Source organism: Hyposmocoma kahamanoa, unplaced genomic scaffold (assembly GCF_003589595.1).
Source record: "Hyposmocoma kahamanoa isolate Upper Pololo Valley unplaced genomic scaffold, ASM358959v1 93, whole genome shotgun sequence".
Lineage (NCBI taxonomy): Eukaryota > Metazoa > Arthropoda > Insecta > Lepidoptera > Cosmopterigidae > Hyposmocoma > Hyposmocoma kahamanoa.
This window is the reverse complement of record NW_020654810.1, coordinates 3,978,116-3,992,023: the sequence shown is the minus strand read 5'-3', so window position 1 is coordinate 3,992,023 and position 13,908 is coordinate 3,978,116. Positions and strand designations below refer to the sequence as shown.

Genomic DNA, 13,908 nt, shown 5'->3' with positions numbered 1-13,908 from the left:
CAGTGTGACCGACAGGTGTCCCGCAAGTCGCATCCCCACCCACCGTCCGTGCTAGCGCTGTGCAAGAAGTTCCAGCCGGACTACGAGAAGCCGGCCGTGGCCAGCGCCGCCAAGCTGGCGGCGGGCGATGCCTCTTCGTCGGGCTGCCTGCGCGTGCGCGGCTCCCGACCGCCGCGCCCGCCGCCCGACCGCGCCGTACTCTGCTAGCGACTCTGAATGCTCTGCTGTACACTAATGTACACCACTACCGAAGGTATTTATTTTATCCCCTATTTAGAATAGTCCGTTGCAGTCAGTGAAGATCGCGAGTGGGTGTATAATTTTAGAGCAGTCAATTATATCTTCTAACTTTTTATAATTTTTTTTAAATATTTTTTTTGAGATATTATAATAACGCACACACTCGACATAGCACTAGGGAAACCCTGTGTCGCGGGTGCCATGGACACACAAATAGACAATTACAAATTGCACCCTAACTCACGAGACAAATAAATGTAGGCCATACAAATATTTCTCCCGGCCCGGGAATCGAACCTGGGACCTCTGCATGGCAGTCCGGCATGGTAACCGTTCGGCCCCGTGGCCGAACGGTTACCATGCGGTAACTGCCTCCGTAGGCAGTTAGAAGAATCCGGTTGCTATTTAAAATATGACATTTACGAGACGACAAAAACTTTATATTAAAATAGCTTCTGCGTGCTTGGATGAGAAAAATCCATGTTAGAGACCCGTTTAGCTTTAGCAGGTTGTCTCAATGTATGATATTTGATTTATTTACAAAGAGTAACCCCTGGAGTTTCTTAGTAAAGTACATTCGATCGTGTAATGAGTTAGCACATTCTTTAGACAATGTACTTAGGTATAATATCGTATGTTTTTTATAATTAATTCATTGTAACTACTTAAACCGTTTGATCTACCAAAACAAATTGTAATAATTATAATAATATAATTATTTATTCAGACAATACTCAAAGTATTTATTGTCTTCATATGGTACATAAGGTCTCAAAGTTTAAATAATGTTACACATATGAGTCCTGTCTTAGGGATAACAACAAGAGCAGAGGCAGGCCGAGGCTTAGATTAGTTATTTTGATTGTTCAATATCAATATATGTATAATAAAAGTATGTCACTTAGAACACTCCGATTAAATTACAATAATATAGATATATTATATAATTCAAGATTTATTTATTATGTATTACTTTAATTATTAAAATTTATTACAATATTATTATATTTTGTCATTAAAGTATGGTATGGTCCAATAGTGTTAGTATCTTACAAACTAACATAAAAATATATTGTCATACTGCTTAAACTCTACCGCTCATTCGTAAGGCAGATTCCTCTGAGAAGAACGAGCAAGAAACTCTAGGGGTTGCTCTTTGTAAATATACATTTGAATACATTTGTCATTACAATATTCAATTTAAACATCTTAGATGGACCTAACCTTTAGTATAAAGTTTGTTTCACTATAGTTTTAAACCTCGTAAATGGCAAGTTTTAAATATCAATCGGAATCTTATCATAGAAGCGTATACATGAATTTGAGATTATATGAAGACAATTGTAAAGAACAGCTAGTTTATTTTTATTCCTCGTATTAACGTTACGTCTGTCACTATTTTTCATAAAAAACATTAATATAATTCTTAACATAAATAGCATATTGATAAAATGTATTGTGACGTTAGTGTAAGAATGATAATGAAGTTTTACAAGAAAACTGGTGTATTCAATAGGTACTTTGCTTAAACCAGTGATTATTTTCATATCAACAGAACTAAATAGAACATGTCGACGCCTCCTACGTAAAGTATCGTATGTCGAAATTGCCAAGTTTACAGGGGAGCGTTTTAAAGTTCTCCGTTTCATTCGGCAAAGCTTGTTACTCACATAGAGTGATCATCTAATAGATCATCTAGCCGATATCTAGGATTTTATGATACTCAACGTGTGTAACGAGATTTGCCGAACAAAAGTGAGAAATCTAAAGTCACATGTTATGCTTATTTCAGTGAATTCAGAACTTTCAAAGGCTCCCCTGTAAACTTGGCAATTTTGACATACGATACTTTACGTCTTAGGGGTCTATGTATAAGTGTGTGATATACATTTTACAAATGATTTTAATTTTGTTTGTAAAAAAATATGTTCTGAAATAAAGCCAGTGTCATAATTCCAGCTGAGGTAGTATTAACTCTTAAGCAATGTATGTGACATTTTGTTTACATTTCAGGTAGTCGGCCGCTGCCGCAACCGCAGCCGCAGCCAACCATCATGTAAATAAGTAGCCTAAGTTAGTTCTGTACACGAGTTGTATTATATTACAGTAGGGCCCCGATTACGCGAACTTGCCACTACTTAACTAGTGAGATACATTATCACGGCTTCATATGAAATGTAGCAACAAAAGTCATCTTAATAATTTAGTCTGGATTTTCATTTATTCTAACACTGTAGTTCAGATTTGTATTAAGGCGGTATTGTATGATTTTTTTTGTGAGGCCTCTGACGTCATTTCGACGGTAGTTCGTAGAGTAATCGTCGTCCTACGGCGATGGTACAAAAAGCATAATTATACGAACACCCGATGGCTTGTAAATTGTGTTCTAAGATTTTATCGTAAGCATCTGCCGTTCGTGGCGCCGCCATAGTTGTAAATAATCTATGCTGACGTCTTTTAGGACATTCGATATTTGCCGGTGGAAAGCGAAGAAGCGTTTAGTTTTCAATTACTCATTTAACGTCCATATATAATAAACACAGATCGGAAAAAACAGATTATATTTACCCAAACTTCATGTAATACATGTATAGAGTGCATAACACCTCAATCTGAAATCTCCGAATTATTAAAAATTACTATAAATTACAAAATTTCTCAATACATTACCGCAGTAAAATAACTACACTTATGGACATATTTAGAGGAACGCAAAACAAAAAAGTTATAACAATGAAAAAAGAACGATTGAAGTCGGTTTCGAATTGACACCCGAAGACGATTGATCGTCTTTTTTGTCGATCGTTATATGTGGCCATTACTTCATAGCGTACCCCTCCTGGAAGAATGGCATAAGTGGAGTTAAGTCAAACATGTTTACTGCTCCATTAGATACAGAAAAATATAACCCACATCCTCTCCAATTTTTGTAATGCTACACATACACAATATTAGTCGATAGAGTTACAAGAATTGGAGAGGATGTGTGTTATATTTTTCTGTATCTAATAAAGCAATAAACGTTTTTGACGTAACTCCACTATGCCATTCTTTCATGAGGGGTGTGATATGAAACTTGTTATCGTAATAAAACCGTTTTGTTGGCGTTTCTCTAAGTATGTCCATGAGTGTAGTTACACATTAAAAGTATAGAATAAAATGCAGTATTTGTGTATTATCCAATTTATATGGATATACTTCCATGAGGTAAAGGTAAATGTACTCTGCAAATTCAACTACAGAGTCCATAATAATGCTGGTGATGTCAGTTTGTCTATAAAAAAAAAGTGTTTCTTAATATCCGTAAACGGATATCGGATAGATAAAAATTTTATTAGTGCATAGAAGAGTATTGTTTTAATTGATAAGGTTTTTTTAAGAATTGCCAGTGAACGTTTTTTAAAATACGTAAATATCGGAGAGAATGTCCCGTGTCGCTGTATCAGGTCCATTTATTAGGTGGATTTATCTGCGAACGGCGACGTCCAGCGCATATACTTACCTAGATAATAAAATTTGTTAATAATGTCCCGTTAGCGACATTGTTTTTTTAGCGTAAGTGTTTAGATGATTCTAACAGAGTATTGTATTTGTGGGACAGTAGCCTCATACTGCCGGCGTGATGCCCCAAGCGTGGGACCAAAATTCGTTAGTCGCATATCGAAAGTAGATTTTATCTATGAAATTTTTATCACTACAAGTGACAAGTTGACTTAGATAGACGATTTTTGAAAGTCGAGCTCAAATTTTGCGACTTAACTTCGTTTGTAAAAAGATGAATTGTGCCTTCGCGCTGGTTCGTAATTATTTTCTCCATACTTGTGAAATGATTTCCATTTTGTTTATTGTGTAATTATATGTATTTTTTTTTGTTCGTACCCGAAGACATCATTTCTAACACATGAACGATTTATACCTTGTGAGAGCTGTTGTGATCCGTAACTCATTTGTAAAAATAAATTATTGTGATACAACCATTGTTTGATTGAGAAACCTTGTGATTGTTAACCCAAATACACTTCCATAATTACTGTTTCACACGATCGCTTCTTATATTACCGTTGTCACCACCAATCCAGTTCCCACCAGTGTTGGGCATTAATAAAAAAAAAACAGAAATCAGTTATTTAATTGACTAAAAAATTAATTGAAATTAATTTAATTGCAATTAACATCAATTGCAAATTAAACCATTAATTGATGTACGTTAATTGTAATTCGCAATTAAAACACTAACTATTAAACAATAAAATTAACTATTAAAACAAAAAGTACCGAAAAAAAGCATTAAGAGTATACTATTAGATGAAATCGAAGTCCGAGAATGAATACGAAGGCGATAGATACCATTTAAAAAAAAAAGTTTTAGGAATAGTGCAATACGCCTTTAGTGTCGTTCGCAGCAGTTGAACAGCTTTTTTCTTTTGCAACAATAACAAATCTGCCGAAGAACCACAAATTGTCCAACAGTACTTATGTTTGAAAAGAGAGTTGTATTAAAATGCAATCTCCACTATTATTAGGGACAAGCAATCTGTAATAGTAATAACGTTTCCAATCACGTCTAATTAAAATTTTTGATGATAAATATTAGTCTTTTAATTACTACATACAATACATATATATTTATTTCAATACCCACTTCAATAATACATTTGTTCTGAATGACGCCATTCCACGCCCAATAAATACATATATCATAATTGTCAGTTTTAATTGTTAATTTTTAATCAAAAACATTGTATAGATTGAAAATTGATTAGATGTCAATTGTAGATATACACGATTAACAATTGGTTAATCCTTAGTTGCGATATCAGCAATTAACAATTCGACCCCTCCGACGTAAAGTATCGTATGTCGAAATTGCCAAGTTTACAGGGAAGCGTTTTAAAGTTCTGAATTCACTGAAACGAACATAACACGTGACTTTAGCATTTCTCAGTTTTATTCGGCAACGCTCATTACTCACATAGAGTATTATAAAATCCTAGATATCGGTTAAATGATCTATGGTGATCACTCTTTCAGTGAAGTAGGAGGGGTCGAATTAATTAATTGTCAATGCCTCAACAATTAAATTTTGCTCAACACTGCTCCCATGGCCTATGATTGCACGGGCGACGTTTTGTACGGGCGTGCTCGGACCACGGGCCTATACATGCTAGCCCGTGCCGGATCGGGCCATGAATTCGCACCCCTCATGGAAGAATGGCATAAGTGAAGTATACATATAGATACAGAAAAATATAACCCACCCCCTCTCCAATTCTTGTAACTCGAAGTAATATTATAGCATACAATTTCGTTACTAAAATTTGCTTTTTCGCTTTGATTCAGTTCTGCGGCAAGTGGTAGTGGGTTTTTTTTATAACATAAAGTGACGGGACGAACAAGTCATGCGCCTGATGGTAAGCTTCACGCCTGTCCATAACAGTTAACAGTGCCACTCAGAGCTTTAAATTGCAAAGATCTGATCATCACCATCATCATCATCACTGCCACTACGCCCGTCACCCTAAGACATAACTTGACAAGTCCCATGTGCCTGTGTGCAGCACCCTTACCCTTCAAAACCGGAACACAGTAATGCTGACATTACTACTTAGCGGCAGAAATAGGTAAGGTGGCAGTACTACCTTGGACGATCTCTTTCACAAGCTCTACTGCTACTAAACTACTGGATGGGGCACGTTGGTCGCAGAACAGCTTGTTACCTTCGATTCTTAGAAGTACCGAATCCGAGAAAATGACGATCCGGAATCTAACAGGTGTCCGAAGAGTCATTTTATCTCTAGGTGTCGAAGCGATATTCGTACTTTCTTGGATTTTTATCGGACAGCGCACAAGCGACATCCGAAACGGGTCCGAGTTTTCTAGATTTGTGTAGTCTCGTATTCAGAACGAATACGAAGCAGATACAGTGCGCAAAAGCGCTTAGAATTCACGAATGACAACCAAATACCGAAAGGCGCAGCGTGCGCAGAACATCCACAAACCGATGGCCTGGTAAATGTTGCTGGATTCCGCTAAAAGCTTGCGGCGCGGGAGCGCCGGTTGTGGCGATCTTTGGGAGAGCAAACGACGTCGATGTCAAGGAATCAACCTACCAAATGCCTTATTTTTTATGAAATCTTGTTTCATAAAAATAAAAAAATAATATCAGAAATGATGTCAATAGTAGGCCAGCAGGTTGTTATCTACAGCCTCACATTTAACTACTTTTCCGAAAAATTTTAAATGGTGAAAAATTGAAAAAATATAATTTAGAAGGCTCAATTTATGTTCTACGTTAAGAAATATCTTTCAAGTTTTATTTAGTGTGAATTAGAAATTAAACTTGTATAGATAAAAGCCACTTATAGAAAAAATGAGATTTAAATGACCGCTTGTTGTGGCTCCATCGTTTTCGTTCAGTAACTTCCACTTTTGAGAGGTGTCAATGTGAAATATAGGAAAATCTTAGAAGACGGAAAAATAGAGGAAAAATATCCAGATTACTTTCCTGAAAATATGCTTTGAAAAATATTACGGAAATTTTTCCATGACCCAACACTAGGTTTAACACAAATAAAACAAAAAATAGCATTGATAAATCATTTATTTTTGCTATAAAACAGTCTTATAGTGCATTTAACAATATGGAGCTACCTCCAAGAGTATTACTATCACTCTTTATTGGCACTAGACTACAACTTACATGTTAAAAATTTATTAAATACATTTTGGCAGTATTCAGTTTCAATTTCACTTCACAGTCTGTTTATAAAAGCAATTATTATCCAGGTATTTCAGAGGTACAGTTGAACGCTTATGGTTCTGGGAGAATACCAGCACCATCGGCAACAGCGGCATTGATGCTGACGCAGTGCCATTTCATTACCATGACTTTTTTATACAGGGTGGCTCATTTACAGTGGTCCAAAAACAACAACACAACAATGAAAGTTCTCTGTATCAGTACATTACATGTGTACATTATGGCTATTAGAGATTAACGTGGTAATAATTAAGGTAAATGTGAGTTGAAGTCATGTTTTTTTTGAGAAATTAAGTTAAAATTGTTCAAATAACGATTATGATACAAATTGTCAATTTTGATTTTTAGAGACTCGGTGCACGTCATGTATGAAGCAAAAACACTACAAGTTAAGATAGTTTTTTAGGCCATTTTCAAGTTCTGATTGTACACTTGTAGTCAGGATTTTTTTGAAAATTTAACATGTTCGTGATCAAATAAAAAATCGTACTATAGATAGACCAAACTTCAAAGTTATTCGGATAGTGCAGTAGTTGACGATTACATTATTATACTATATCATTTTAATCTTACCAGACTTTATAATTTTCTCGCTCATCAATTCCCCCTTCCAATACTGCAGCAAAAAATTATCTTAACAGGTTAAATACTTAGAAAGTGTAATTTCCATGAAAATACATTCCGTACATGACGATAACAGAATGTCGTAAAGTAGTTAATCGATTAAAAATATACTAAAAAAAATCAAATGTTTTTATTTCAAGAAACAATCTTTACAATTGTAGTACCTCGAGAATCCCTTTTAAGTAATATTACTATACTTTAAACGTTTACTGTAAACGTAGATTTTAGGTTAATTTTTAAGTGATGTTTTTACCAAAGTTATGGACTATCCACACGTATCAGGGCCGTGCCCGGGACGTGGACGGGGCGTGCTAGTTTGTATGAACTACGGGCCCGTCCCGGACACGGATATGTGTGAAAGAGTGCATACAAAATATACGCAGCGATATTTTTTTAGCCCCTGATGGAGCACGGCCCGTCCACGTCCCGGTCACGGCCCGGATATGTGTGGATAGTCCTTTAAAGGCGCCTTCAAAATAGACACATATAGAAACGTTACAGCCGCGCCACTTCTAATTTTTCATACAATATTATTTCGAAGCGCAGTTTGCAGCGTTACACACGCGCGTCGCTTTTGCAATCAGTATTAATGAACTAAAAATGACTACAACGCATAATTTAAGGGAGCTCGTGTGGTTTCTCGTAATTTGATATATAATTTTGATTTAAAAATACTATGGCTTTTATAAACAGACTAATAGATCTTACAAAAAAATGAATGATTTATGAATTTCATTCAAACAGAACAAAGTAATATCGAATTAGAAATCAAAGAAAGTTTACTATATCAACCAATCAAAAACTTTGTGCTGACGACAACTTGAGACTTTATCATGCTGAAGAATTTCAAAGAGTAATTTCTTTACTCTGACAACTGCAATTTCTAGGCTCAATTTACATTGCCGCGGAATGGAATTTTTTAACTATGGCATAATGAACTTTACGTGAATTGCGTAAGGTGCACCTGTGTCGATCAAAGAATCCTGATGACCCGAGTCGCGTAATGTGACCGGGTCAAATGATTGGATCATATGTTCTATGCTTTAGCGGGTCACCGCTTACAATCACGAATGCTCTATCGAACAAATGTTCAATTCAAACAAACTGTAAAGAGTGAGATGGCAAACCGGAGCGCGGGGCTTCACGTGAGAACCAACGAGACCACAATAATATTGTCAGTTGCAGACTGAATATGATGTGAATTGTTGAAAAACCTCTAAAATGATAAAGCCCTATTTTACGGGCATCACCCGCGCTGGGTCGAATAAAAATGATCGAATCTTTTAGAGGATCGCGACCCGGGTCATCGGGTACAGTACAAGTGATGTTCGAATCATTTTGATTCGCTCGAACACGATCGACACAGCTCTAGTGGTACGAACTAGATAGGACCCAAAAAACCGGTGGCGATTCTCGCGCCGTCTCGGGAATTTCAACAGTTACCGCATCGTATCTAGTTTATACTTGATATTTAACTATGTTACGTACAATTTCTGTACAAATAGTTCCGATTAAATTGAGCCTATGGGTTCAAAAGTAAAAAAAAATTGAGTTTTATAATGAGCAAATCACAAGGAAAAAAATGATCATTTGAACCTTAAACTTACAAAATTAACGGTTTCAAAATTAAACCGCTTTCCTACAAATATTATAACCAGAGCTCGTTATTATATAAATTTCAAGTAATTCACATTGAGTGTACAATACCTCCCTCTGAAATCCGGGAGTTATTAAAAATAAACGGCATAAGTCAATTCAAAGTAGTTATATTTTGACTTACAAATTTTTTTTTCTAAATACACTACTACCTTATACACATTAAACATGAAGAACAAAATGCAATATATAATAATTTCAGATCTTCAGAAGGAGGCGTAGTACATCCTTTTGGATTATTACATCTATGGGTATTATGAATTTTAGGTACACTCTATTTATTTTATCGAATATCATTATGTCTTTACTATCATGTTTCTACATTTTTTTGTGAGAATACTCCACGAATTTGTTCGATAGAACAAATAAAGAAAAAAATCCTTTGATCCGGCTGGATTTTCAATTGGGTTTCGGAACAATACATGTACTCTGCTATACCGATCTCTGGTTTATAACAAATAACTATAGCATAATATGATTATTGATTCCATACAAAGTTATTTGATGAAACATATACACGAAAAAATAGGCAACTTTGAATATAATTACTTAGTATTATTATATTTATTTCATAAGATCGATATGAATGAACATTATATTTTATAATACTACCCCACATTTAAAAACATTCGTTCAAACGACCTTTTAGTGCTGATTTTGTTCCGCACGTGTATAGATCCGCGTCGAGGTTTTATAGACACGGGATACTTTATAGTCTGTCTTTTGAAGAAGACGCGAGTAAAATGACATTTGTAGAATTGCCAGTTTCCATAAAATTGTTAAGGCATGTAATTATTTGTCGATAGTTTTATCGATAGATTGTGTAAAGAACGTCTGAATTTTGAATGTTACGACGTTCTAATGATTATTACTAATTGCGTTATTGCATTCTTATTTTGACAGTTGGCTTACTAGTATCGAGATCAATTACATGTACATTTTAATAAAAACAGGGAATTCGATTATTTGAAAAGACCAGAGAAAGAATGATCAAAGTCACTTGATAACATGTTTTGAGTTAATAGTTTGGTAAACGCTGAGCGTATTTTGTATAAAACAGAAAAAAAAATAGGATTTCACGTCGTAAAAAATTAGCTTTTACTTTTCGTAAAAATGCTTGCGACCAAATAATAGAAAAGTTAAAAATGATTTTTGAATGTTTTTTTAGTAAAAATAGAAAGCGGTACATACATTTATGTCAGCATTGACTTTACTTCAGGTAGCATAACAATTTGTGTGTGTTTTTTTTACCAACATTTAAAAGTTATTTTGTGCTAAAACACTCCTCGAGTAACTTGATCATTCTTTCCCTGGACTCTTAAGTTGTATCGAATTAAAATGAAAATCTTTAAAACATGTATCCTCTTTATATTTTTAATAGACATAATTCTAAATGAATCAATAAAAAAAAATATACAGTTCAAATGAACCTGCGCCCGGCACATTTTTTTTTTTAACACTCAGACGATAGTCGATTCATCGACTGCAATCACTAGCTCCTTGCAAGCGGGCAACACTTTTGCCTGCCAACTCCCAACTGCCAACATCAACTGCCATTTTACTCCAGCTTCCAAAAAGACATACTATAGGTGACAAAGTGCGGAGTGAAGTCCGCGTAACAAGATATATTCTCTAAAGGCCAATACACAAGAATGCACATCTATGAATATATTGACTATTAGAAAAACACAGTTATAGCTAGTTCACACCTTTATTAGTGGAGCGGTGAGCGATATCAATGTCATTTAATTCATGACAAAAATTTATCGCCGGAGTGACCGAGCGCGACAGAAAACTCCCATCCCTCCCCTACCGGTGGTGCTACCTAAGACGCGATCTTGCTTAAACAATAAAACTAGTGAATTGTCACAAACACCCATGAAAGTATATGAATGGGAGGCTACAACACGGAAGCCGGCTTGATTAAAAAAAAATTTTGAAATGTCAATCAATTATTATTAATAATTATTATTTAATACATATCACTCATAATTAAAATTAAACAACCGCATTAAATATTGCTTTTAAAAAAATCACTTCACACAAGCTTCTTTCATTTCCAATGTAGCTTATTCCGCACTAGACACACACGTTACACGATGTAAAAAATTTTGCTGTATTAAAACTAATGATATACGTATACCTTTCGGCCGCCATCTTTGTAACTAGCTTACGAACACATTTTTTCTCGGCCTTCTACCGGGTGAACAAAAAATTATATTCTTGTTCTCTGTTTATATTTAACCACTAGTTATGAATTACTTATGACACAAATGTTTTCCACATTTGTGTTTCATTCTTGCAACTGAGTTGGTTGTTGACAAGTTCAATATGGACTCGCCATTTGCATTTCTTTGACTACATGGACCACGTGACCTGGCAGGTTACAGATGACAGAACGGAAGAAAACTTTTTGAGTGGGGATCGGGAAATGCACCCTCTAATACAAATTATCTGGGGCACAATGTGGAAATTGGCATCATCAACTAAAATGCGGCTTAGGGACAAAATATTTTTTTGAGATATTATAAAAAAAAATTGTTCAATGATAATTCAGTTATGCATCGTTAGGGTAAGTTCCGATAAGTCAAATACGTTAAATAATTTACCTGTTTTTATAAGAGAATTTTGTGCTCTATCTTTTGCCATTTGAAACGAATATTTGACCATTTGTCACTTAGCCGAATTTTTGTTAGTGGACGCCTGTCACTACATTTATACATCTGGGTCTCCTCCCAAGCGAGGTTTTAGATCATAGTCCGCCATGCTGGCATAATGCGGATTGGGGACTTCACACGTTCTCCGAGGGTTGTGAACCTTCTTCGACGTGCAGGCTTCATCACGATGTTGTCCTTCACCGAAAAGCTCATGACGAATTTCAAATTAAAATTTCGCACATAAGTTCCGACAAACTCAGAGGTGCGAGGCCGGATTCGAACCCACGGCCTTTGCTTAAGAGGTGGTCAAACCATTAAGCTACCACGGAAGTTGCTAGCTGCAGCAAAATATCCTTCTTAGACTAACTGCAGTATATGATATTTTTGTCGTATGTAACAACGTAAGACGTAAGAGCAGTGGCAGCCTAATGTGGCGACAAGTACCTAGACTTTAATTTCTATTGCCTACGTTCGTGAATATTTATAGTCTAGCCAAATTTGATGTACAATAAGTGACCTCCCACACTAACGTCTTTCATAGCGCCGACACGAAGTCCTGCTGGCGTTGCGTCCACAAATTACGTTCGTGTTGACGTTCCACGTACGTTAGCAAGACGCTGACGCTCGAAAGACGCTAGTGTGGGGGGTATGTAGATGTAGGGCAGATGTAGATCTGCCGTCCACTAACTAAAATCCGTTTTAAATAGGAAACGATAGAGCACTAAATTCTCTTTTAAAAACTGTCAAAATTAGTTAACGTGTTCGTTACTTATCGGAATTTACCCTAACGATGCATAGCTTACCTTACTTTAACTGCCTCCGTGGCCGAACGGTTACCATGCCGGACTGCCACGCAGAGGTCCCAGGTTCGATTCCCGGGCCGAGAGAAATAATTATATGGCCTACAATTATTTCTCTCGTGAGTTTGGGTGTAATTTGTGGTTGTCTATGTGTGTGTCCATGGCACCCGCGACACAGGGTTTCCCTAATGCGGGGCTATGTTGAGTGTGTGCGTTATTTATTTATTATTATTATTATTATTTATAGCTGAAATATCATTAAACAATTTCAATATTCTAAAACTGGGTTATGGTTTTTTATGATATCCGCGTTTTAGTTAGCAGACGGCAGAAATGTCAACAAACAAAACCATATGATTTTTGGGGTGTCTACCTCAGACCAGAGATGGACAGTGGGTTAAAACCATGTTAAAACCCGATCTTCTCGCCCGGGTTTTTCTTTTTCATTTCTGCCCAAAATCGTGGGCACAAACGGCGTATATGGAATTTGATATCATTCTATATTTATAAACAAATTTCGATGTAAAAAAAATATTTTTCTAATTTTTTTTTTAAATAGGCAACTCTACACAATACCCACCGTGCAATCCTGTGGATTCTCACTACTACGCTTGCACATTACCTATCTAACGATTTTTTTGTGTCGATTTATCTCAATGCGATTTTCAAGCGAATCGATTCAAAACAAAGGCAAATCTTATCATCTAGACAGCAATAACATTCTGTAATAATATCATTACATTTGAACAAACCTCGATTTACAACTAGATGTCGGGCGTTAACCTGATTTAAACCAGGCGTTTACGAAGTGCCGGGTTAAAACGCAGGTGCTTGCCCATTCGATTACGCTGTTGGATGGACCAGACCATGGACTAGTAACTCAAGACAATTCCTGATGTCTTGTATCTACTGTTTTTTATGTCTAAATTTTGGTTAGACACAGTGAAACTAGTATATTGTTACATGTCAACTTCTATACAACCTGTCTGTTCACAAGCAAATGAATTATCAATTACTTTTATGCAGCAATAAAATTACCATTTATATATATATTTTTCATTATCAGTTATTTTCAACTTCTAATTCATTTGTGCAATTCATTAGAAAATAAAACAATTATAAAAAAAGAATTTCGTATAAATAAATTTCTTCAAGATAAAAATGTGCAGTT

General features: G+C 35.7%; 1 protein-coding gene across 2 annotated transcripts in view; it reads left to right on the top strand.

Moving 5' to 3' along the window:
- LOC113237521 (serine/threonine-protein kinase 17A) overlaps positions 1 to 3,047 on the top strand; it is a 392,531-nt gene extending 389,484 nt beyond the window's left edge. The window contains exons 7-9 of one of the 2 annotated variants that reach the window (XM_026474036.1): positions 16 to 104; positions 179 to 253; positions 2,254 to 3,047. In XM_026474036.1, the coding sequence (XP_026329821.1) occupies positions 16 to 104; positions 179 to 253; positions 2,254 to 2,257 (168 nt within the window). In that variant the 3' untranslated portion in view covers positions 2,258 to 3,047. Of the gene's footprint in view, positions 1 to 15; positions 254 to 2,253 lie in introns of both variants that reach the window. The other variant, XM_026474035.1, reaches the window with a different exon arrangement.
- Positions 3,048 to 13,908: the final 10,861 nt, after the last annotated feature.